Raw genomic sequence first — 26753 nt, 5'->3', positions numbered from 1 at the left:
GAGCGTTAATCCTCTTAAACTCCAGTTAGTCTCGACAGAGGCAGAGGCGGAGCGAATCCCATTGCGTATTCACTTTTCTCTCACTTATTCAGAAGAAATTGAAGCAATGTGGACGGTCCATGTCGATCATCCATGCATCATGGTTGACGGACGTGCCTCCAAAAGTATGTTTCTCGCCAGAACAGCAGCATAGTAGTAGAGACACACACAGACACAGTGCGTCCGGGGGAAGCGACCAGATGCGTCTCTCTCTCTCCGGCTCGTCCTCCAGCCATGACTCGTAGCACCAGGACCATGGAGGCGGCGCTGATCTTCCTGTCCATCGCACATCTGACAGCAGGTACTGTATACTTCTGGACTTCTAGATCAGTGGTTTTCAACCTTTTTCATGTCAGGGACCCCCAAATCGACACTTATTAAGCATGCGGACCCCCATTTGAAAAAGATATGCCAGGGACCCCCATAAGAGAAGACTTTTATGGCTCTAGCAGTGATTCTCAACCATTTTAATTTCAAGGACCCCCAGTTTGACATGCATTAGTCTACGGACCCCCATTTAAAGACATCTCTGTCTCTGGGACCCCAATTTATATTGTAAAATCAATGTTAATGTAACTCTGAGAGTGTACACATGGAACCAAATGGACCCGTTAGGGTCCATTTGGTTCCATGTGTACACTCTCAGAGTTACAAGAGTGATAAGGGTCCATTTGATTCCATTTGGTTCCTAAATATCTATCATTTAACTGGGGACCCCCTGGAACCCCCTCAAGGACCACTGGTGGTCACATTAAACATTAGACATTAAGTTTTCTAATTTATGGGATTTATTTATTTATATTAAAATTCTTATTATTCATGAAATTCTGTCTGAATTTTGTTCTTCATTCATGAAAAAATATATCTATATATATTATTTTTGGGGGAAAATAAAGGGATATTTACTCACGAAAATGGATCCGCGACCCACAAATGGGACCTGACCCATTGTTTGGGACCCACTCTCGACGATTGAACTTAGTTCTCGTTTAAATTAGGAGCAGGCTTTTTCATTTATATGAATTATGTCATTATGTGTGTGGAGTCTGGTCAACTTTATCACTACTGTGTTGATTTGTAAATGTCCCATTACTTCAGCTTGTTTATTGCTTCCACTTAATGTCGCTATAGTGCAGCCTGTTGGCTGTTCCTCTGATACTGTAATACGTTTTCGTAAATTGTAATTTTATAGAATGATTTCCTACATAGACTTTTTTTCCCCCCTTAACTGCGTTGATTTCTCCTTGTTGGCAGGTGTTCATGAGTTCATGAGTGAAAGACTTGGTCGCTATTACCGTTATATGTAAATGTAAATTTGGCTATCTATAATTATCCTATCTCCTTGTCCTATAATCTGTAATCTCCCCAAATAGTTATAGTATATATATTAGTATATCGTTTTTGGAATAATTGTAGGACTACTTGTTTGACATATCCTACTGTAATTTAGGCTACAATGTATCTAATTAAAATGTCCTAATTAATAAAAAATAAAACTAATAGCCTAATAGCACTCTGAGATTCCCTGCCAATGAAAAGTGCAATACAAATATACATGGTTATGATTATTATTTCTTGCCGAAGCACCAAGCTGATACAGCTCACACACTACTGTATGTCATTCATGGTCACTGACTGACAGTACAGCAAACTTCTATAGAAGTGGGACCTTGACGAAAGATCTGTGTTAATAGAGTGAGAAAAATCACTATGTTATTCAGTGCTCGAAAATGATTTATCTTTTTTTTAATAGCTGAGTGCCAGTCTATATCAGTGGTTTTCGACCCTTTTCCTATTATTTCTTGGTGAAGCACCAAGCTGATTCAGCTCACACACTACTGTATGCCATGGTGACTGACTGACAGTACAGCAAACTTCAATAGAAGTGAGACCTTGATGAAAGATAATAGTAATAGTAATAATAGAGTGAGAAAAATCACTATGCTATTCAATGCTCGAAAATGTTTTTTTTTAAATAGCTGAGCACCAGTCAAGGTCCATTATGTACGGTAATAATGGACCTTTTGTCACCATTTGATGAGATTTAGACTCTCAGACCCAAGTCTTAGAATATTTTGTTATTGGATAAGATTTTGTCCACCATTCTATGCTGTATTGATAACCCTAACTACCCTAACTACCATAGGAGAGATAACAGGCACATGTTGATCAAAATAACAATTCTTTAATTAAGTAATGCAGATGTTTAACAATAATTTTACTCATGAGAGTAAAGGGTCGGTTTGGTTTCATTTTACACTCAAGAGTTAAAGATCTATAAGGGTCCATTTCGTTACCAACTCTCCATCATTTAGGGGGGACCAGCTGGAACCCCCTCAAGGTCCACTGGTGGTCCCCGGACCACTGGTTGAGAACCACTGGTTTAGCCAATTCAATTCAATACAAAGGAGCTTTATTGGCATGAGAAAACATATGTTTACTTTGGCAAAGCAAAGCAAATAAAAAACAGGAAACTATATAGGGCAGGCTACAATACATGCCAATGAAAACTGATCCAATGTTTAGAATATTGCATGTGACATGGAGAATTATGCCACTGAATGACTTAGGCCATCAAGGTCAGTCACCTTTTAAACGCTTCAGGTTCAGTTTAATGTTTTATGCCAGTCCTGAACCCATGAGTTGCCAATTTGTGCCTGCACAGTAAAATCCTCAGTGTTCATTTATCAATTTGTAACTCAGAGATTGTACAAAGGCGTTGTCAGTGGTGTAAAGTAACCGAGTACATTTACTCAAGTGCTGTACAATTTTGAGGTATTTTTTACTTTACTGGAGTATTTCAAATCTTCGGTACTTTTACTTCTACTCCACTACATCTCAGAGGCAAATATTGTACTTTTACTCCACTAGGTCTACAATTATTTGAAAACTTTAGTAACTTTGTTACTTTGTCGATTTTGATTATTATTACAAAACATCAGTGTTGGGAAGTAACTAAAGTAATATGTAGCTTAAAGTAATATTATTACCTTTTCCCAGTAACTAGTAACGTAACTAATTACTTTCACGTTTTGAGTAATAATATTACCTTTACTTTTTTTCAAAAAGTAACTTATTACTTTTTTTCACGAGCCTCGGTGGTACTCTGGGTTTGAGTGTGTTTATTTGATCCTGTGTTGTTTTTGGTCCATTGATATAATGGTAGACTGGTTGGGATCGAGTTGCTATGCAGGCTGCTTGCTGATCCGGTCTAGAGCGGATACAGAAACGTTGCGCACTTGTCTGTGTGAATTATTATCAGCTGCGGAAGGGCGGGCCACCCTTAAACCGGAACAAACAGTGTTGCCATGTCTGCTTATTATTATAAGCGACTTGTTAACCGATGAAGATGCGCCGTAAGCTTGTAGGTCGGCTATTTTCTATATATATATATAATATAGGTCACTGACTGTGGCATGTATATATAAATATATACACACACACACACACACACACACACACACATACATATATATATATATAGGCGTCAAATGGTTTTCATTTAGTCTGTAAGTTATGAATTCATACACTGTAAAAGTCTTAAGGTTGTTACACACCGGGGCGATTTTTTTGTGCGAATAATGCGTTTTTTTTAAAAACCTTATAAAGTCAATGGCTCCGTACATGGAGCGAAAAAGCGAAGCGAAAAAGCGTATTTTAATTATTCGGAACGAGTCCGAATTTTGCGTATATTCGCTATTTTCGCCGGTGTCGCCCGGTGTGTAAGGACCTTTAGTGTTAATATAATTCAAATGAGTGTACAATGAGGATTTTACAATGTAGGCTGCAGAAAAGAGAAAAAAAAACAACTGCTAATGTTGAAAATGCAAAGTCAGACTTTTGGGGAGAAAGGATGCAAATTACTGGGGGCGAGAAAAAAAAAGTAACTAAAGTAATAAGTAACTAGGTACTTTTGGCAGGGAGTAATAAGTAAAGTAACTACATTACTTTTTAAACAAGTAATATGTAATAAGTAACATATTACTATGTTTTAGTAACTATCCCAACACTGCAAAACATACTAACCACTTCAGCCCTATATATATTTCGGCCATTTGTAGATAGCAGATCTACAAGCTCACAATGCATTGCGATGCGCATCATGTGACGCATTGTGAGCTTGTATATGCCATTTTCAAAAGATTTTGATACATTTTATACATTTGAAAACTGATTTACATAATGATTTATTTTACTTTTGTACTTTAAGTATATTTTGATACCAATACTTTTGTACTTTTACTCAAGTCAATTTTGATTACCAGACTTTAACAGAGTATTTCTACATTGCAGTATTGGTACTATTACTTAAGAAAAGAAATGTGAGTGCTTTTTCCACCACTGGGCGATGTCAGAGCCACATGATTCCTGTTGTTGTTTTGCTCCTCTGATGATGTCACTGCTGGGCATGGTCAAGGCCAAGGTTGGCCAGGTTATTTAACAAGGTCTCTAATCAGGCGCAGGTGTTGCTGATTGGCAGCCAGAGGCAAACAGTTTTTCGACTGTGTTCATTAGAGCTGGTGGTCTCTGTTTGCAGGGGTCTAATATGTCCGTACACAGACAAATGTGTCCGTGGCAAGACTTGGCCTGGTCCGTGGCCGTGGCATATTTTAGATTTTGTTTTTACACACCATTAAAATGTTCTTATTTTGATCATCAGTTACTGAATGTCAGTCTCCAGGTTTTCTTCAGAATATGTATGACACTGGGGTGCCTGCTGGCCTAGCGGTCCAGGCGCATACCACATAGGCTGGTAATCCAGTCTGACAGTGTCGTGGGTTTGACTCCCGATCCCGTCGGCCTTTGCTGTGTGTCACCCCCCATCTTTCTCCCCACTTCCTGTCAGCCTACTTTCCTCTCAAATAAAGGCAGAAAAAGACCCAAAAATATCAACAACAAAAAAAGACTCTGATTTACTATGACTATGATACTATGACTTTAGGAGTCCACTGGTGCAGTAGTTCTCAAACATTTTTATTTTCAAGGACCCCATAACTCTGAGAGTGGTTCCATTTGTACTCTCTCAGAGTTACAGATCTGTAATGGTCATTTAGGGCTAGCTCTCTATACTGTATGTGTTTGTCTACTCATTTCTACTCAAAAATGTCCATCACAAGCTAGCATGGCGATGACCCCTGTCTGTATGCCGTGCCGTGCTCTGTTTATGTTTGACTGTTATTTTGCCTTATTGGTTTTTGTATGCTCAAGTACTCAAGTACTGCACTTAAGTACTCTTTTGAGGTGTTTTTACTTTACTGGAGTATTTCCAATTTTCTCTATTGTCTCTATTCAGGACTTTCTCTATTGTTCCCATTGTAACTTCAAACTCCATTTTAACCATGTTAGATTCATCGAAAACACCGTCCTTGGTTCTGGTGACTCACCCTGCCCTCCTAATGCGTGAGGGGGCCGTGTTTTTCTGATTAATTCTTTCATTTATTTTATTCAATTTTTTTATTGTATTTTATATTTTTCATTTTCCAAAAAAAATATTAAAAATAAATGAAAAAAATAATTGAAAAAACACGGGCCCCTTGCATATTAGGGGGGCGGTATGAGTCACCAGAACCAAGGACGGACATGTTAAAAATGGAGTTTGAAGTTACAATGGGTTTGTATAGGAAGGGGGCGTGTCTGATAAAATGAATATCAAATATCTAAATACTGAATCGAGCAACTTAAAAACTATATGGGGGGCTCACAAAGGCCTGAGTAGACGATAAAATGACCAAACGTTTTTTTGTAAGTGAAATATCCCTTTAAGTTACTAGTTACTTAGATTTTGATTATTATTACAAAACATACATTAAATACTTCAGTCTATATACTTTGGCTATATGAAAATAGCCGACCTACAAGCTCACAACGCGTCATGTGAGCTTGTAGATCTTCTATTTTCAAAAGCTCTTTTATACTTTTTATGCATTTGAAAACTTGTGAAATGGGACATTCTGCATAATGAGTACTTTTACTCGTGGTACTTGTCTTTAAGTATATTTTGATGCCAATACTTTCATACTTTTACACAGACAAATTTTGAATACAATACCTTTACTTAACGCAGTATTTCTATATTGCGGTATTGATACTTTTACTTAAGTAAAACATTTGAGTACTTCTTCCACCACTGACTACAGGCGTTGTTACAATAATATTGTACATATTATGTTTCCTTTGGGACATGGAGATAGTTGTGATCATTGTCATAGATGGTCCGAAGGTCTACATAGAACAAAGGGAGTAATTCAGTAAGCTGTCTTTTTCAGTTGTAGATTAATCTGTAACTGCATTGCACAGTGGTAGCACAGGTGTTATAGACCTACATACAGTATGAGAGGCAGGTGGCATTTTTGAAATTATTACATTCATTTGTAGATCTAAGTTCCTTATTAGAAAGTGATTTCCCTTCACTGGTAGGCTACGCCTTTTCTACTTTACATTGAATCAGTGGCACTTATTATCTTTACTAATGAGTTTTTGTGCTTAGATGTGATGGTAAACACTCAGACAGACAGACAGATAGACAGACAGACAGACAGACAGACAACACTTCATTATGAGTCAGTGGTTACATATGAAGTGAGTAATATAATAGTCTCTCTTTTCATATTCAGGTGTATTATGGCTTCTCAAAGAGCTCTTATGTAGTCTACTTTGTTTAGAGAACACAATCACATTGGCAGTTGTAAACAACATACAATAGCTTCAAATTGGTGGTGATGAAGTGATTGAAGTAAGCTTAGCAGCCACAACTCCCAATGGCATGTAGAAAATTGGTAAACGTTTTGTTACCAAAAAAGTTGTGCTATCCTCTTAGAACAATGACATTTAAACAAGTGATGAGTTGCACTCAGAGTGACAAGAGTGAGTTAGTTTATATTATTTCTCCATGTCTTTACAAGACAGTCTCTGGATCAAATAAAAATAAACTAACTCACCCTTGTCACTCTGAGTGCGACCCATAACTTGTTTAAATGTAGACAACAACGAGACTCTACACATTCACCCAGGTAGCTTTGACAACAACGACAACAAAAGTAAGAAAGCCATCAGTTGCTATGTTTGAATTTCCTTGTAGTCTAGTCAATTCTAATTATTTGCCTTGTTCTTTTGGCTTTTAAACGCAAAGGTGTGAGTTTGGTTAAGGATTTCAGTGGGTCTTTCTGGTCTGTGGTCGTTTGAGAGTGACAAGAGTGAGTTAGTTTATATTATTTCTCCATGTCTTTACAAGACAGTCTCTGGATCAAATAAAAATAAACTAACTCACCCTTGTCACTCTGAGTGCGACCCATAACTTGTTTAAATGTAGAAAATTGGGCAATTTATTCTTTTTCCCTTGAGGGCTCTATATTATGTTGTTACATCAATTGGGAGTGGATGAGCTAGCCCTATTGATCGTCCTATCACAGGCATCAAGGAGAAGCTGAGAGGTTTGTGAAAGACCCAAAACTTAAGTGCCTCTCAGGCATGAACAAGGACAAGTGAAGTTTCAAATGAACAGAGATTAAACAAGTGATTTTACTTGGGCAGCCAATTCTTTGCCTAGAGGATGTATTGTCTCTAGAAAGTGTAATTGGAATGGATTCAAAAGTTTTAACTAGCCTACTAATTAGCATGTACAGTATAGAACAGTATCAGTCTTTGTATCACTCTTGTTCATTGAAATACTGACACAAGCGTTGACTTTTTTTCAGTTGAAAATATGTACTAATAAATTCTGAAGTGCTGCCCATGTTGGCATGTTATATGGTCAAAGATCCAAGACGCAATTAAAACCACATTGATACTTTGCTATTAATTTCCTTCAGTCAAATACTTAATTAAATGAGTTCCTTTTGAACCATTATAATAAAACAAAAAGAAAGCTACCTGAAATACTGGAAAGAGACAACCCAAAACCAAAGCAAAATGGAATGATATCTAGCACTAAAAAGAGTATGCATGGGCAGAATACCTGAGCAGGGTGAACGACCCAAAACAAGGAAAGCCTTGACTAGGTACAGACTCAGTGAACACAGCCTTGCAATGGAGAAAAGTTCTCTCAGACAGACCCCGCTCCCAAGGGAAGACAGACTATACCAAGACATCAGAGATACATACTTCCCACAGATTACATACACCCAAAGCGAGTTGAAAACATGACCAACGACAAAAAACTCCCATACCTACTGGGAGAAATACAGTGTACAACAATGTGCGAACACAGCAGCAAGATTTGTGAACTGTTGCGATAAAAGAAGGTTAGCCAATGGAACCACCCTAAGGACTACTAACCATTGAGTGTCCCGAGTAGACTTTTAGACCTACTGCACATATAAACAGAGCTGCTACCTTTAAACACATTTCAAATCTGAGGCTTTTTTTGTATACTATTTAACTAGTTTTGAAAAATATTATTATCATTAAAAATGCTGCTATTTGTCCCAAAGTGACTGCAAAAGATTGCTGCTATTTGTCTTTGTCTCAAAAGCTAATACGTAATGTGACATAGATCTGTTTACACAATGTACCCCCTCCAACTGTATATACTTTCCCCATTGTCAACTGTTTTTATAATATTTTGACACTTGCTTTGGCAATGTAAACGTATGTTTTCTCATGCCAATAAAGCTCATTTGAATTGAAATTGCTTAATACTTTGCGTGTCAAAGGAAGTTTCAATGATGCATAGGCTACAGAATTAAAAATTAAAATGTTGAAGCTGCAGTGTGGGTCTCAGAGAGGGAGAAACCTTCCCACGGGGAATGCTGTATGTGTAAACTTGTGTAATAACTTTGGTAATATTGTGTGGTATGTTTCAGCGCTGCGGTGTGTTTGCCAGCTGTGTACCACTACCAACCACACATGTGAGACAGGGGCCGACGGGGCATGCTGGAGCTCGGTGATGCTGGTTGATGGGATGGAAAAGACGGACAGGTCCTGCATGTCACCTGCAGAAATGAAGGCTGAAAATGTCTATTGTTTCAGCTCCCGTATGCCTAACGTTGTTAAAAGGAACTGCTGCAAAACAGACTTCTGCAACAACGAGACTCTACACATTCACCCAGGTAGCTTTGACAACAACGACAACAAAAGTAAGAAAGCCATCAGTTGCTATGTTTGAATTTCCTTCTAGTTAAATTCGAATTATTTGCCTTGTTCTTTTGGCTTTTAAACACAAAGGTGTGAGTTTGGTTCAGGATTTCAGTGGGTCTTTCTGGTCTGTGGTCGTTTGAAAGGGACTGAGTGAGAAAGTAAAAAAGGGAAGTACTAGGTGAAGGAAAGACGGCATTGCTTACTTTTAACAGTCAGTTTAAAGGAAAATGTATTCTTACCTAAGTTATTCTTACCTTTATTATGACATTATGATATCCTAGGACGAATGGTACAGTACAGAAATTCCATAACTCCATAACGGATCTGCCACAGTAAAAAAAACGTTCGACTGTAAGCCACGCTTTGACGACAATTCCGGCGCCCGACCGGAAGTGGCGTCAAAGCACGGCTTAAGGCGAGCGCATTCAAGAACAACAGGTTGCATAGTGTTCTCTCACTGTAAACATCAGATCTCTCCTGAAAAAAAAGAAAAAAGCTATTAAAATACGCGATTTAAAGCAAGCACCATAGGCGCAGGTTTTTAACTGTGGCGGATCCATTATGGACTATGGAATTTCTGTACTGTACCAGTCATCCTAGGATATCATAACGTCATAATAAAGGTAAGAATAACGTGGGGCAACATTCTCCTTTAAGTTGGGAGAAACAAGCGGGAGAAACAACCTCCTTTGGGTTTCCCGCCTGTTGAGTATGGCATAAGCCTCGTATGATGGTGTTGCGCACCAAAAATAGCAGATATACAAGTTCACAGCAAGCCGCATAGTGACACGTTGTGAGTTTGTAGATCAGCTATTTCTGGCGCGCAAAGGCTGTCTGCTGATCCTGCCAGATCCTGTGACATAATACCGCTGGTAGAGGTTACAGGCCGCTAGGCAGTCACTGATCTTCCCCTCTGATTTATAAATACCTCCCACAACTTGTAGCTAGGGGGGGGGGTGTCAGGAATACTGTGTTCAGGTGGGCCGCTGTGCTGTTTACACATTATGCATGTCATCTTCAGATCATACATTACAATCTACTCGCTACACGCTAGCATTCCCTGTTTGGTGGAAGTCGTCATGCTCATAGGAGCTTCATCAATTGTATGGGAATAATAATGACTTCATGGTTTGTGTTGATCTTGGATGACGTCATGTGATGTTTTTTACCACTCTTCTCTTTCAAATATTTTTTGTGGTTACATTTATGGATATATGTACTCTATACAGCATATGTATGTCTCAGGTTACAATTGTTGTTTTCCATATTCAGTCAGGGTTCATCATTGGAATGCAAACCGATCCTGGCTGACATACTGTTATGAGGAAAGTATTAGTAGCCGGTGCATCAAACCATAAAGATTATTTGCTCCAAGTTGTTCATATCACTCTCAGACATTTTTGAATAGTATCAGAAACACAAGTGTAACTTTTTGAAGCTGTAGACTAGAAATTTACATTGAAGTTGAATTTCAGTTGTAATAGGTTCTGAGAGTTAAAATAGCTTCTTTTTAGGGTTGTCCGATATTGGCTTTTTTACCGATAACCGATATACCGATATTGTCCAACTCTTAATTACCGATACCGATATCAACCGATACCGATATATGCGGGGATTATTGTGATTAGGGTAAGCTCAAATTTCATATCACACACGCCATATACAGTAAGAACTCCTGTAACTTATTTATAAAGCCAAAAAAAAAAAAAACCGATACCGATATTTTCCCGATATCAATTTGTATGCTAATATCGGCCGATAATATCGGGAGGCCGATAAAATCGGACATCCCTACTTCTTTTTAAACCATGGACCATGGTAAATAATCTTTTATCACATCTGATTTAGTCCATGCAGTGAATGTAATGACTTAAGATTTATTGTCTCCGCCAGGCCAAAAGGCATGGCGAGAGAGTGTTTTGCCCCCTATCCGTCCGTCCGTGTGTGTGTATGTGTCCGTCCGTCTGTGGACAGCTAATCTCCGGCACCGTTGGCTTGATCGCAACGAAACTGTGCACACACACTCCCTGGATGCCAATTCAGAACCTCTGCCCCAAATGTTTCACATGGGCCTATTATAGCGCCACTTTGTCCAAACATCACACAAATCGGTACACAGTATCTCTATAGTCATTAAACAAAACAGGTATTTCGGCTTTTTCATATTACATCCTGAATGGCTAAGATTGGCTTCCAAAGTTTGCAGGAGTGCTCCGTTTTGAACAAAATGTCTCAAATCATGAACACAGCATGCAATTTGCGTGACATTTTGCACGTACATTCTCACTAGGCCAAGGAAGAAATGCCACTTGAATTTTCAAATCAGCCTCATGGTGGCGCTATAACAGGCCGATTCGTGCTTTTACCTATAACAGCACCGATCTGTGTAAAACTTTGTATGTGCTCTCCTTAGAGGAAAAAAACCTTTGCTCTGCATTTTTCACATCTGCCTTTTATAGCACCACCAGGAGGCCGACTTATATAAAACACATTTTTGGATATTACTCCTCCAGATTTTATCAAAATGTAATGCAAATCGGTACACATGATCTCTATAGTCATGTGATCTAAAGGAGCACTTTTTCGAGTTTCTTCTTTTTTCCCCCCGGATTTTGCTGTGTACTTGGTCTGTTGCTGTAGTGGATGATACTTCACTTGTCTTCTCTGGAGGATGCATCCTCCAGCTTTTCTTCTTCAGTGCCTGTTTCTCAGCACATAATGATTGTTTCCCTGGTAACCACATTGATTCCATGGACAGAGGCACAGGTTTTCAAGGCTTGCCAAATTGCCAGCGTTTCCAATGCAAGTGCCATCCAAAAACATCACAGCAGGAGCTGAGCTGGCTTTGTTATTGCAAAGAGGCTGCCTAATAACACCTGCTGCTTTCATTGGCATTATTATCTTGAACAGTGGTTCTCAACTTTTTCAGGCCATGATTTGAACTGGGACCCCCCACGCTGATAAGCACTTGGAATGTAGGAGTTGAAGCATTACATTTTGTTTGACTCGGTTCCACAGATAAATATTGCGAAAATGGCAGATCTACAAGCTCAATAGCTTGTAGATCAGCTATTTCCAAATTTTTGGCCTCTTTCTTATATTGTTTGGCCAATGTTTGACCAGTTTTTATTTTTATAGTGTAGTTTGTTGATTACTTTTGATGAAGAAATTGTCTTTTTATATAAAACTTTAGGTATTAAAAAGGTTTAAAAGTCCTTCAATTCTCACTTCACTGTCATCTGGGACCCGGGAGCCCCCCTTGGGGACCCGACCCACTGGTTGAGAGCCACTGATCTAGAAGTGAATGAGTGCGAGGAAGATGGGACTGGTTGAGAGTTTCAGGTATTGCTGGACATTCCAGGTACTTCCAAGCATGAATAAAGTGTGGAACACAGAAACATATTTGACAGTATTACATCTTGTCTTGTTATCAAACTAAATAAATTAGAAATGGAGTGAAGTTAATGGAATTTGCGTCCTGTTCTTTTGAACTTTAGTTGTTGGCATCAAGAGATTAATAATTAGAAATTATGTGTCCGTATCGGTTGTTGTTGTTGTTGTTGTTGTTGTGCATTGGCGCTATTTTGTCTGTTACGCCCAGAGTCATTAAACCGTGTGAAAGCTAGCTGGGAGGAGGATTTGGGGGAAGACATCTCAGAGGAGATTTGGGAGGAGATGTTGAAGCGATTTTGTGCGAGACATTCTCTTATCCAATGATAAGTACTACATCATAGCCTGGGCCGCAGCGTGGCGGTCCAGGCACCCTAGGCTGCAATGCCAGCCTGACAGCGTGTCGCGGGTTCGACTCCCGATCCCGACGACCTTTGCTGCATGTCACCCCCCCATCTCTCTCCCCATTTCCTGTCAGTCTACTGTCATCTATCAATAAAAGGCAAAAAGCCCAAAAAATATATTTTAAAAAAAAAGTACTACGTCATACTTATTATACCAAGGCTCGCTTATCTAGAATTTATGAGAATGTATCGTCAGCCTGTGATAGATGTCAACACACTCCGGCAGACCTGATGGATACGTTCTGGCTTTGTCCATGCCTCCACAATTATTGGACAGAAATTTTCATTTCTTTGTCAGAAATATAGGGAAATAGAGGGAAAATGTAGAACCATGTGCTATTGGTGCATTGTTTGGGGTTTTCGCTTCTTTGCCTTCCCTCCCTAAAGCTAAGAAGGATGCTATGGCCTTTGTCACCTTATTGGCTAGGTGACTAATCTTGTTGAATTGGAAATCTCATGATTCTCCCTCCCATACTTATTGGATGAGAGATATCCTGTATTTTCTTAAACTGGAGAAAATAAGACTGTTCCTGAATGGTTCCACCGAACAATTCTGGAAGATATGGAGTCCTTTCTTCCAGTATGTGCAGCAGATAAACTTTCCTTTCATTCCAGATTAGGGTATTGTGTGAGGTCTGGTGATGTATCGTTATTATGGTGTTGTGACATATGGTTCAACTGACTGATGTGGGTTTTTTTAAGTTCCTGTTTTTGGTTTAATGTATTGTTTTTTTATTTTTTATTTGTATCTTATTTCACCTTTGTCTTGTTAAGACACGTGTCCTTTGTGTTGTTCATGTGAAGGAGGGAAAAACAAAAACAAACTTGTCATGTTACTGTTTTTTCTTAATTGGTATCTATATGAGGCAATGCAATATGTTGTGGATATGTATGCAATGAATGCTTCTATTAAAATCCAATTGTCACATAATCAGACAGACAATTGAAAGAAAGGTTTAGCTTCTGGAATGTAAAAAACAAACAAAAACAAAAAAGAAAATGTCATAATAAATGATGAATGGATGCAGGTGTCTTCCCTGACACCTGCAGGTCCAACATCATAATACATATTGGGATGTGGTTCTGTACAAAGTGAACCCAGCTCAAGATGAGGTTTTATTTGTCATATACAAGTATGTGCAGTGAAATGGTGGCTCCAAGACTGTGCTAATTATGTCCAATGTATACAGTATACTGTATAATACAAACATGTATAGTAGAAGTAGGTCATAAAGGTTATAATACAAGGGTACTAAGCAGTAATAAGTCATAAAGTGTGTAACGGGTAGACAATGTAATCAACCTGGCAAGGGTCCAAAAAGCAGCATCAATATACACAGACATTGGTGTAGAGAATGACCACATAGACTATGGGATCGGCAACCTTTTTGACATGAAGTGCCATGTTTTCATTTTCTTGATGTGTGCCATATCAACATTAAGTTGAATTATGAGTTTTTATTTTTTTAATTTACAACTAATTTTGATTGTCCATATACATAACAACCTTTATTTTTCGTTTTCTTCTTCAATCCCAGACTCCCTCCCCAGTCAGAGTTGGAAGTTTGAACGAATGTAGAATTATGTGCAGGATGTCATTTGTACATAGATGTGAAGGGACTTAATTGAACTGATTAAACCTTTTTTTGAATATTTCATTTCAAAAGAAAAAACGTTTCTCTCACACTTATGCCAATGATCCCCTGTGCCAATGTTGGACCCGTGCCTAAGGTTGCCTACCCCTGGACTATAATACAGCATATTACATATACAGTTCCCTGAGTTTCTCAACTGACACTGATGTTGAGAAGTTGCAGTGTTTTGTTGGCTCAGGGGAGCGTGCAGGCTTCAGTCTTGCTTTGCACCATGTATGCTTTGCTCCAGTTGGATATGAGATGGAATACGTCTTTAGGTAAACGGCTAAATGATGTCTTAAGAAATACTGGACTGTTCACAACACTCACAACAGTGTGTGTGTGTGTGTGTGTGTGTGTGTGTGTGTGTGTGTGTGTGTGTGTGTGTGTGTGTGTGTGTGTGTGTGTGTGTGTGTGTGTGTGTGTGTGTGTGTGTGTGTGTGTGCGCGCGCGCGTGCTGTTTTGAACATCTGTAGATGTCGCAAGTCCCTTTTGACAAAGAAGCTTAATGGTTTGGGGGGAAATATTGGGACACTTGAACTGTACAAGCATTAGGCTAACACTAGTCAAACTTAGATTCATTTGGTTATATGTTGCCAGTATATTCACAGTTAAATTCCGTAGTGTTGCATTTGGTTACATTTGTATTGTACACTTACAAGTGAAATTAGGGAGTTAAATTAACATTGAGAACTTTACTGTGTTCATTGTCTGGAGATGTCATGCCAACATAATGAACTGTGTAGTCCCCCTCCAGCGGTCCTTTCTAGTGTTGTTTGTGTGTATGTCTTCCCTGTCCTCCCACAGAGAGAATCAAGGACAGAGGCAGATATGTCAGAGGCAGAGCCTGATGTTTTTCCAAACAACATGTTATTACTGAGCTTCACAGTGTACGTGGGCCCTGTCACTTTGCCTGGCAGCATTATGACGTTCACTGTGGTTTTCAAGATACTAGTGCAGTACTTTGTCAGAGTACATGTTGGCCAATCTATGACATCAGTCATCAATGATGTTAGTACTATGACAGTACTATGATGTCAGTACCCATTGTCAGAGTACTTACTCATGGAATTTATAATAATAATACATCAAATTTATAAAGCGCTTTTGTTAGTACCCAAAGTCGCTTTACAAACAAAACGAAACAAAACCAGAAAAAGTGCTCCTCGGAGCACAGGTCTCCGCCAGGTCAGGTAGGTTATTGAGGGGCAAGAATGTTCGGAATTCGGCAATCAGGATGTAATATGAAAAATTGGACGGAACCATCTTGACCACTTCACTATAGAGATAATGGATACCGATTTGCATGATGTTTGGACACAATTTGTAGGAGTAATATAAAAAAGAAAACTGTTGCAAAAATTTGCCTCAAGGTGGCGCTATAATAGGGCATGTTAAAATGGTGCCATTTGTTCCTCAACGTAGTGCGAATGTGCGAGCAAAGTTTCACTGCAACTGGACGCTGCTGTTACCTATTTCCCTCTGTAGCTCCAAACCGTGGTTGGGAGCGTCTGGAAACGTGGCTTGTTTATTGTGGTAACCTTTATAGAATTAGTCCATACAACTTCTTGGTAGAGAACGGGTATCATTTATTACTGACGGTCAGGCAGGAACATACATGTTATACTTTTCAACGGATGCTTCTCTCTTTGTTATCTTTTCTGTTACAATATCTTCCTCCCGCTACTCACTCGCACCATATCACTTCCGCACCGGCACAACACAGTGCGCCAACAATTTTTGGAGAACGGCTGATAACTCACAGAGAGTTTCCACATTTATTGACTGATAGATATGTAACAGCTCAGTGTTACATATCAGCGTTGTGGTTAGAGTGTCTGCTCTGAGATTGGGAGGTTGGGGTTCAATTCCACGGTCAGGTCATGCCAAAGACTATAAATATGGGACCCAATGCCTCACTGCTTGGCACTCTACATCAAGGGTAAGATTGGGGGTAAGTCCCTGCAACATACTAGCGTCATGTCCAGTGAGTGGACTTGTACATCAAGCCACAGAACAGGAGATTTCTTGGTTCCCAAAGCTACTTACTTACATAAAACAATATTAAAATGTATGTGTTCTTTTAACTTTTTGGGTACTAGGTTGTGGGATTTGTTTTTGCTTCATTGTTTGTTTGTTTTTTGTTTGTTTCTTTAGCATGAGCATAGACAGTACAACATGCAGTATGGGAGCATGTATTTGAAAACGTATGACCTGTGTATTGATACAATTATTATTTATGTGTCATTTAGTTTCGTGATAATAAGGTTTTATAGTCGATTTGTATTTTTCAGTGTTTTCTTAACTATTTCTATACGAACTGTGCATGATGTAACTGTGCTTAATGTTTTTCTGCTGTAATCAAGAGATCATTTAGAACAGCCGCTTTGATTAGGTACAGGTGTGATTATAGTCCTGTGTAAGGAGTCAGGGTCACAGTGACTTTTTGAGGTACAAGTGGGTACAAGTGGAAAAAGACAGCTCTGAGGATAGACGGTAGACCAGAAAAAAAAATCATATTGTTTTTTGTTTGATTAAGTCTTCACCTTTTTGGATTTTTTTTTGTTCAAATAAATGAAGAAAATATACTGGGGAAGTGGACTCTATTCTTTTGAAAATGCATAATACTTTTTGAGATTTTAACACCTACTGTACATTCAGTGTAAACAAAACTGTGACACTGACATAAATGACAATGACCACTAGAGGGTACTGTAACAGTTACACAGTAACAGTGTATTACAGTAACAGTGTCTGCCCTGTTTTAATTCCAATATCCTGCCATAAAAATAAGCATCTTGGTGTCATGGTGTCCTAATAATTTAATGACTCTGTTGTGTATACTTTGTATGTTTTTACCAGATGTACCATCCTAATAGCTTTTCTATGTTGAAAACAGAGAGGCCTATGGAAGAACCAGGCTGGGGCAGGCTGGAGCTAGCTTCGGTAATCCTGGTGCCCTCTTGCCTGCTATGTGTGGGCATTGTGGTTGGAGTTTTTGCTGTACTGGGCCAGAGCTGTGCCTACAACAGAGCCCACAAACAGGATGCAGAGGAACCCCTGGATGACCAAATGCTGATGTCACCTGACAAATGCCTCAAAGACCTGATCTATGACATGAGTACCTCGGGTTCTGGCTCTGGTAATAGAAGCATTGCATCACCATATTCACATACTCGTAGGGCTCTATTTTGTTGTGTTGTACCATGATATAAGCGTAACAAATTGAATGAGTTTGTGTATACTGTGTGTGTTTGTGTATATCTAGTATATAAGGTTGAAGTTTTAGTGGGCGAGCACAATCTGCATATGCCCAATTGCACATATATGGACTGGAAATGTCTGTCTATCTATCTATATACAATGTGTGTGTGTGGGTGTGCGTCTGTGTGTATAAAATTATTTTCAATCTATGGGAAAGATGTCTGTAAATAGGGTCCGAAACTGATCAAAAGCGCACATTCCATGGCCGTGATACTTGTGCATTATTTTGATATAAAAAGACAAATGGAAGAGCAACTCTTCCTCTGGTGACTGAGACTGTCAATGCAAGACATGTGTCAACAAGAACAATCTATGGACAACTAATTTACATGGGGAGGGAAGTTAGAGTAGGGTTGAACTGCATAAAACCCTCATTACAAAAGCAAATGCACATTTGAAAGTTCAATGGTCCAAAGACCAAAACTATTAAAGTATCAGTTGCCGTATTCTCGTAACATTAATTACCATGCCGCAAAATGTACCCTTACTTGCAGTAGCTCAACGACTGCTGGAGAATCACTCAAAGTTCTGCTGATGTTTTGTTTTGCCTGCTGCAGGGTTGCCTCTGCTTGTCCAACGCACCATAGCTCGGACCATCGTCTTGCAGGAGAGCATCGGTAAGGGTCGATTTGGTGAGGTGTGGCGAGGGAAGTGGCGAGGAGAGGACGTGGCAGTGAAGATCTTCTCTTCCAGAGACGAGAGGTCCTGGTTTCGAGAGGCTGAGATCTATCAGACCATCATGCTCAGACATGAGAACATTTTGGGCTTCATTGCTGCTGACAACAAAGGTAGGTGTGTTATTGCTGAGACCCAGTGGATGAGTAACGTAAACAGTAATTTACAATGTCTCGTTGAAAGGAGATCCGCTAATCCAAATTGCTTATGTATAAATATAGTTTGTTTCTTCAGATGTGGCATTTATTAGATCATTCAATCAGAAACACTCTCGTCTTAGTAGATAAAGAACCATTTATTGCCACAAATGGAATACAGTTAAGCTTGGCGTTAAAGCTCCACTCTTGGGAGAATATTCACTGAATTTTGTCGAAGCAGCCTGCTAAGCATATATTCAGAGAATGCTTTAGCAAATCCCCATAGGGATACAATGACAACAATAAGCAATACATTAACATATTAGTTAGAATTAGCAGATATACATGATAAACACAAGTATTTGAGCCTAGCAAGATTTTAAACAGCAGATATACATGATAACCACAAGTATTTGAGCCTAAGCCAGACTCTAAACAAAGCAGATATACATGATAATCACAAGTATTTGAGCCTATGGCAGACTCTAATCAAAAGGTGGAGGCTGGGGTGGAGGAGGAGCTAGCAAAATGCATTGGTTCAGCAACCAAGAAAGACCTAGAGAATATGAAGCCATATTTATAGGAACCTCTTTGCTCAAGCATGAGCTGTGATTGGATAATGAGTGTGTGATGTAATGACCAGCTGGGCTGTGAATGGGGAATAGAAAGCTGATGTTCACATCAGCTGACTGACTGCTGGTTACAGCTTTGGCGTGCACGACTTCCGTGTCCTGCATGAACTAACGCTATGCTTCATTTCAATCAGAAACACTCTCGTCTTAGTAGATAAAGAACCATTTATTGCCACAAATGGAATACAGTTAAGCTTGGCGTTAAAGCTCCACTCTTGGGAGAATATTCACTGAATTTTGTCGAAGCAGCCTGCTAAGCATATATTCAGAGAATGCTTTAGCAAATCCCCCAAAACCAATAAATGCATACTCTCTGGTTTCAGCCAAGCGGCAGCTAGGCTACTCAGAGAGTGCATAACAGAATTCCCCCCCAACACACGGAAGCCAACGCCAAGCCTAAAAAACGCCTTAATCAGTCATACATTACTATATTATGTGAAGTAGCAAACCTGCTACTGACTTAAAATAGAATGCGCACGCATCCTGAAGTCATTCTACAAATTATGTGATAAGAGACTATGTGTCACAGCAAGCTTGCTGTGGACCTCAGCATTTAATTATTAAGCTATACTAAAAGAATGCAAGCATGCATCTTAAAACGAGGTCATCCTACAATTAATGAGATATATACTGTGTGTGTTCAACAGCCATGTTGATCCTGTACTTCAGGAGTGCTTTAAATGCAAGCATGCATTTGTGTGTTCAACAGCCCTGTTGATTCCTGAGCTTCAGGAGTTCCTCAGCATTTGATTGTTAAGCTAAACTAAACAAATGCAAGCATGCATCTTAAGACTATGTGTTCAACAGGCCTGATGAATGCAGAAACCTGTTGATTCCTGAACTCAGGAGTCCTAGACGGTATCGTAAAGCGATGCCCACTGCTATGTTGCACCGCGAATAGGATTCGAAAAGGACATTCTATTTCTTTTTAAAGAAATCTGATATATATAAATATATATATGTATATGAGGTCATCCTATGATGAATGATAACTAATGTTTATCATTCATGATAAATAAAGTGTACTAACTATGTGTAACAGCAGCTTGCTGTGGACCTCAGCATTTGATTGTTAAGCTATACTAAAAGAATGCAAGCATGCATCTTAAAACGAGGTCATCCTACAATTAATGACGTATATATACACACTATGTGTGTGTTCAACAGCCATGTTGATCCTGTACTTCAGGAGTGTAGCCTACTTAACCAGAAAGTGTACTATAGGGTTGAGATTCCTTGGTTGCCCCTAGCAACGGAACGCCCCTGTAATCACCACTGATTAATAACATATGTGTGTAACAGCAGCGTGCTGTAACTCCCTATCCGCTCAGATAAGAGGGATGCAAGCATGCATCCGTAAAAGTCAACTATCTTCATCAGAATGAACCCATGCCATTGCCAACCACTTTTGAATGCAGACTCTATTTAACCGTCTCCTCATACAGTACATGCCACTCATTGCTTTTTGAGCAACTTCAAGTTTAAGCCTAGACCAATGTAGCTGCACCAATGCAATGCGGAAATGAGTGAGAGGTATACAGCTGCGCAGCAGTCCACATCTTTTGTAGAGGAGACAGAGCCGGGCCGTGAACCATGACCCTGGCTTTCCCTTGTCGGTCAGGAAGAACATTAGTCTTGCCTTGCCAGAGGACGTCTTTGCAGATACTGGATCATGGAGAACAGAGACAAAACATGGTTTTAGTTAGGGTTAGGGTTAGAAATTATGACGTTTGCACCTTCCCCCCCCTGTCTGATTTACAGTGTTTAAGAGTTTAAGATGTTAAGTTCATCCTACAAAAGTGTGAAACTATGTGTAGCAGCAGCATGCTGCAGACCTCAGAAATGAATTCATCAAGCTAAACTAAATTAAAAGTGTAAAATGTAATAACTATATGCAGCAGTAAGCATACTGCGGACCTTACCCATCACGCACAGATAAAGAAATGCAATACAAAACAGAATCATACTACCCAAATCAGTGCAGTGGAACCCAGCCAACACTTTCAGCAGCATACTTATGCCTGATGTCAATCTCAGATACGTAGATAGCGATCCACAAAAGCTTCAAGTTCCACAAGCATGCAGAACACCACCTAGATGAACTTTTGGAAAGACACACACAAGAGCAAGCATGCAAGCCTTCTCGTCTGGACGCTGTGGAGATCTGTAAGCAAACAGCTGGATTATCTCATTCACTCATGGTGAACGTAGTAGCGTTCATGGCTGCAGACCGGCAACCTGCTGCTTCATTGTGAATGCTGGAATCAAGCAGCTGAAGAGTACTGTAGCTGTACCGTTTGCAATAAGCAGACCGCAATGCATCTTTAAGACTTTGTTTGCAATAAGCAATTATTTTAAATTGCAATTATCATCATACGTTTTCTTCTTTCTGCAACCATCCAATGAAACTTAACCCAGCAGCACCTGTATGAGTCAGAGACAAGTAAACCCCCTTTATCCTTGCAATGAATAATGACTATTATATGATTTCCGCCTTTCACCTGCTGTGTTTTTTGTCCAACTCGAGATGTGGCCAGACGGTGCGCACTTCCTTTAGTACTTAAACAGACAAAGTATGCATCTGAAAATATTTTTGTGAGAAATAAGCAATGCACTAGATAACGTGCCTCAGTCAGCAGGACTCCCTCTGTCTGCCCACTGCTGACACTATGTTACTATGTAGCAGTAACCTTTTTCCTGTAGCATGATTAACATTAGTATCCTCATCATAGTAGTAGCAGCTCAACTGCAGTAGAATGAGTAGCACGATAAAATAGTAGCAGCATTTAGCCAAAGCATGATTTATAGCTGTAATGTTAGCAGCAAGTATAAGTAGCTTTTTAGTAGTAGAATCAGTATCTCACACTTTTAGAACTAACAGCAACCCAACCTGAACCTTCCCGGCATCCGTGATGGAAAGAAGGTCATGCCATCAAAAGCCTTGGATCACCATAATAGCAGTCGCTCATAAACAAAACAGAAGCAGTGTGAATTCAAGCAATGAATATCCCTTTACAATGACATGGTTAGCTAAAAGTGAAGTAACATGCAATTAATTCAATGCACTATGAATCCGCTCCCTGCATCTAAGTCATAAGCTGATAGAATTGAAGCAGCAGAGAATCAGATTAACCTTTGCTTGCCCTCTAAATGGCACCCCCTGGAGGACAACCCACTACAATTGAAGCAATCGCCCCATTTCACAAGACTTTAAATCCACCATGAAGTAATTATCTATTTAAGCATCTGCAAACTAATCCACCCACATAATAGTTTCCTGAACTTGAGCGATAAATTAAGTGAATAGAACAGGAATGCAGAAATAACAGCTTCACTGAGTGGATTATATTAACTTGAATATCCCCTGATAGTTGTGTACCTTATTTAACATGACATGATAGTTGTGTACCTTATTTAACATGACATGATAGTTGTGTACCTTATTTAACATGACAGTTACACTGCCATAATGCCTGCACATGACCAGTTAAGAAAGAAAACACCCTTGCCTTCACCTTATTCTCACACGGTAGCATTGAACTGAATTGACCATGATATGACTGTGTCAGTTGCATAGACTACAATACCCAAGATGCATGCTGTATTGTATGAGACTTCCTGATTACTCCCAAGGAGTAGTCACGTGACACCACCACGGCGTGTTGCCAGATTGTAAGAAAAACAAGCGCCAAGTCTATAAAAACAAGTCGCAAAACAAGTGTTTAGAATATTAAACATTTTTTGTACCATGATTACATATGAATATGGGGTTCCTTCACATGAACCCTGTTTAGTAATCATATTTGCTAGTGACTTAACAGAACACAATCCCAAAGTCGCTTATAATAAGCAGACATGGCAACACTGATTTGATACACATGCTGTGATTTCCTTTCCTGGCTTGAATACATGTCTAAATTTTGACTTCTTGTCTTATATTATGCCCCGTTGCACACAGATTGTCTACGACAGCTTTGATAAGTATAAACATATTATAAAAGCATTTGTGCTAGCAGAGCACTACAACTGTTGGAAGCTCTGCTTGAAGCTTCAGCCAACTAGATGGTACTGCACCATGTATTGTGGGTATTCCCAGAGTCAAGAGTGCCTCAGCAGAACAGCATTAGAACTTAGAAGCAGTACTTATTTTGAAAAATCAAACTTTCGGCCCAAAAATGTAGCTCCATATATTCCTATACCTGAAGCCATAAAAATGCTAAAATAGCCACGTTTCATTACCTGATGAAAGCTCTTTAAAACCACTGAAATGTCTTCTGCTGGGAATAAAAGGAAGTAGCCTACATGGGGAGCAAGCTGCTGTGTTAACTTTGCAGCGCTGTACAAACAAATCAAAGTTTTTACATGGCAGCAAGCATGCTGTTAGCTTTAAGCTACAAACAATTCGAGCTTTCCACATGCTATGTTACCTTTAAGCTATAAACAATTCAAGCTTTCCACATGTTATGTTAGCTTTAGCTACAAACAATTCAAGCTTCCACATGGGAAGGAAGCATGCCATGTTAACTGTGCAGTTCTGTATAACAACAAAGATTCTACATGCAGCAGCATGCTATGTTAGCTTTTAGCTACAAATAATTGAAGCTTTCCACATGGGAAGCAAGCATGCTATGTTAACTGAGCATTGCTGTATAACAACACAGCTTCTAAACACATGGCAGCACGCATGCTATGTTAGCTTTAAGCTACAAACAATTGAAGCTTTCCACATGGGAAGCAAGCATGCTATGTTAACTGTGCAGTGCTGTATAACAACCAAGCTTCTAAATGCAGCATCATGCTATGTTAGCTTTAAACTACAAACAATTGAAGCTTTCCACATGGGAAGCAAGCATGCCATGTTAACTGTGCAGTGCTGTATAACAAACAAACTTCTAAATGCAGCAGCATGCTATGTTAGCTTTAAGCTACAAACAATTCAACTTACCACATGGTGAAGAGAGTAGCCTACAAACAAATCAAGCTTCTACTGTCTGGGCAGCAAGCATGCTGTATTAGCTTTGTGCTACAAACAATTCCTAATTTCTACATGGCAGCAAGCATGCTATTCGCTTAAGCTATGAGCACATTAGTGTTTGGCAGCAATAATAGAAGAAGCATTGCTGCTGTAGCAGTGGTAAAGTCAGCATCATAAGCAGACTCATCTCATATAGCACCAAAATATCATAGAGCAGCGCACAAAGCAGTAGATGAGCAGCAGATGAGCAGCAGATGAAGCTCGCAGCAGCTAGCAAAATGCATTGGTTCAGCAACCAAGAAAGACCTAGAGAATATGAAGCCATATTTATAGGAACCTCTTTGCTCAAGCATGAGCTGTGATTGGATAATGAGTGTGTGATGTAATGACCAGCTGGGCTGTGAATGGGGAATAGAAAGCTGATGTTCACATCAGCTGACTGACTGCTGGTTACAGCTTTGGCGTGCACGACTTCCGTGTCCTGCATGAACTAACGCTATGCTTCATTTGTGCTAACGTGTAAACACGTCCTCTGCTGTTTGTTGCAGATAATGGCTCATGGACTCAACTGTGGCTGGTATCAGAGTACCATGAACATGGTTCTCTATTTGATTACCTGAACAGGTACACTGTGTCTGTGGAGGGCATGATTGTCTTTGCTGTGTCCATCGCCAGTGGTCTGGCCCACCTACACATGGAGATCATTGGCACTCAGGGTAAGGACTCATCATTCCTGTGTATCCTACATATCTTCAGTGAATTATAGATCATTCACCAATGTTGGAGGATTCAAGGGATTTGTGCCAGCTGCATGTGTAAATGAATGCATTATACACTTAAACTCATCACACTTAATGGCTTTGTTCTCTTACTTGAGCTCCCTACTTATACTGCCATTATACCTACTGTATAGTTGAATGTTTATGTTCAGTATTAACCCATTAGAACCCAGAAAGCATCTGTGAAACACAACAAATGCAGATATACAAGCTTGTAGATTTTTTAAAATCGTGAACTTTTTGAAAATCTTTGAGTATATATATATTATTTTAAAGCGAACATTTTCAACTAAAATCTTTGCTTCTGGGGGTCCGTGGAACAAAATATTTTGAGTTGGGTTCGGCGGCCAGATATATGTAATTTTGGGGGTCCTTGACATGGTTTGAGAACCACTGATATAGCAACATATGTTTTTTTCAGAAAACTGTTAGGATTTAGAAGACATTTCAGCCTCAGTTCTTAATGGGTTAATGTATCTGTCAGTCTTTATCTAATAATGTTGTATCATGTTTTCATCAGAGCTAAACTATGTGACTATTTGTTTCCAGATGTCATTAGCTAAGCAAAGGTTTCATGCAAACACATATATTCATATTTTTTTAATTCCACAAATTACGATGAGCCTCATTTTAAATAAAAACATAAAAGAAAAGGTTTTTCTTCCAGCGCTGAAAGACAGAATATGGACACAAAGACAACTGCATTAATATAAGGCAAATTGTTTGGAACTATAATGCGAGTTGTGCTCCGCTGTGTTTCAGGAAAGCCTGCCATTGCCCACAGGGACATCAAGTCCAAGAACGTGCTGGTGAAGAAGAATGGCACCGCAGTCATCGCAGACTTAGGGCTCGCTGTGAAACACGACTCCAATACCAACACCATAGATATGCCAACCAACCACAGAGTTGGAACTAAGAGGTGAATGTTTCTGTACTGTATTCTCGTTTTCCAATCAATCAGCCAATCCCAAAAGGCAAATATTTCAGTTTGTTATGTAATAATAATAGGTTATTCATTTCATCAACTCATTAATTGGCTAGCTATATATTATACGGTGTATATATACACACACACACACACACACAATTCATTTATGGAATTAATGCATCATTTCTTTTTTATGCAATTAACGAATTTGCAGAATGACCCGTCCACTAGTTGTCGCTCTGTTATCTGATGGTTGATAGTTCCAAACATTCATCGAAACGAGATGTAAAGAGAACCTTTCTTTGCGTACATGCGTGGTCTTATCTGGATAGGGAAAAAAACAAGTCGTTATTGGCAGAAAAGGCTAGGCAATTTTCATAGGCAGCGGCTCAAATCACAAAGCACAACGAAGTGAGAGCGAGAGAGATGTTACAGTCCATGAAGGAAGGCCATACACATTTGTTTTTTTCTTTAGTTCATCTACATTCTAGCGCCGCTAGGCTGCTAGGTCTGCCTAAACTAAACAAACCCCACCCGCTGCTCCTTCTGTATACTGTGTGTGTGTGTGTGTGTGTGTGTGTGTGTGTGTGTGTGTGTCTCGAGCCCACGAAGTGCTGTCAGGCTACATTGTGGCCTAGGTGCCCGGACCGCTACGCCAGCCGTCCGGCCCCCAAAAATGTTTAATCAGTTAAATTAAGTGCCCTCACATCTATATACAAATTACATCCTGCACATAATTCTGCATTCTACAGGCAGCCTGGGAGACAGGTGGGTTATTGCTCTGCTGAAAGAAAATATTTCTAAAGAAGAAGTAGTAGAGG

General features: G+C 39.5%; 1 protein-coding gene across 1 annotated transcript in view; it reads left to right on the top strand.

Moving 5' to 3' along the window:
* Positions 1–230: 230 nt before the first annotated feature.
* acvr1c (activin A receptor type 1C) overlaps positions 231–26753 on the top strand; it is a 30794-nt gene continuing 4271 nt past the window's right edge. Inside the window, exons 1-6 of the mRNA XM_084085054.1 lie at positions 231–340; positions 8841–9113; positions 17442–17684; positions 18364–18594; positions 24774–24941; positions 25767–25923. Of these exons, the coding sequence (XP_083941180.1) occupies positions 274–340; positions 8841–9113; positions 17442–17684; positions 18364–18594; positions 24774–24941; positions 25767–25923 (1139 nt within the window). The 5' untranslated portion in view covers positions 231–273. The remainder of the gene's footprint in view (positions 341–8840; positions 9114–17441; positions 17685–18363; positions 18595–24773; positions 24942–25766; positions 25924–26753) is intronic.

The sequence above is a fragment of the Gymnoscopelus microlampas genome (genome assembly GCF_963454915.1).
Source record: "Gymnoscopelus microlampas genome assembly, chromosome: 17".
In the NCBI taxonomy this organism is placed as follows: domain Eukaryota; kingdom Metazoa; phylum Chordata; class Actinopteri; order Myctophiformes; family Myctophidae; genus Gymnoscopelus; species Gymnoscopelus microlampas.
This window is presented reverse-complemented; position numbering and strand designations above follow the sequence as displayed.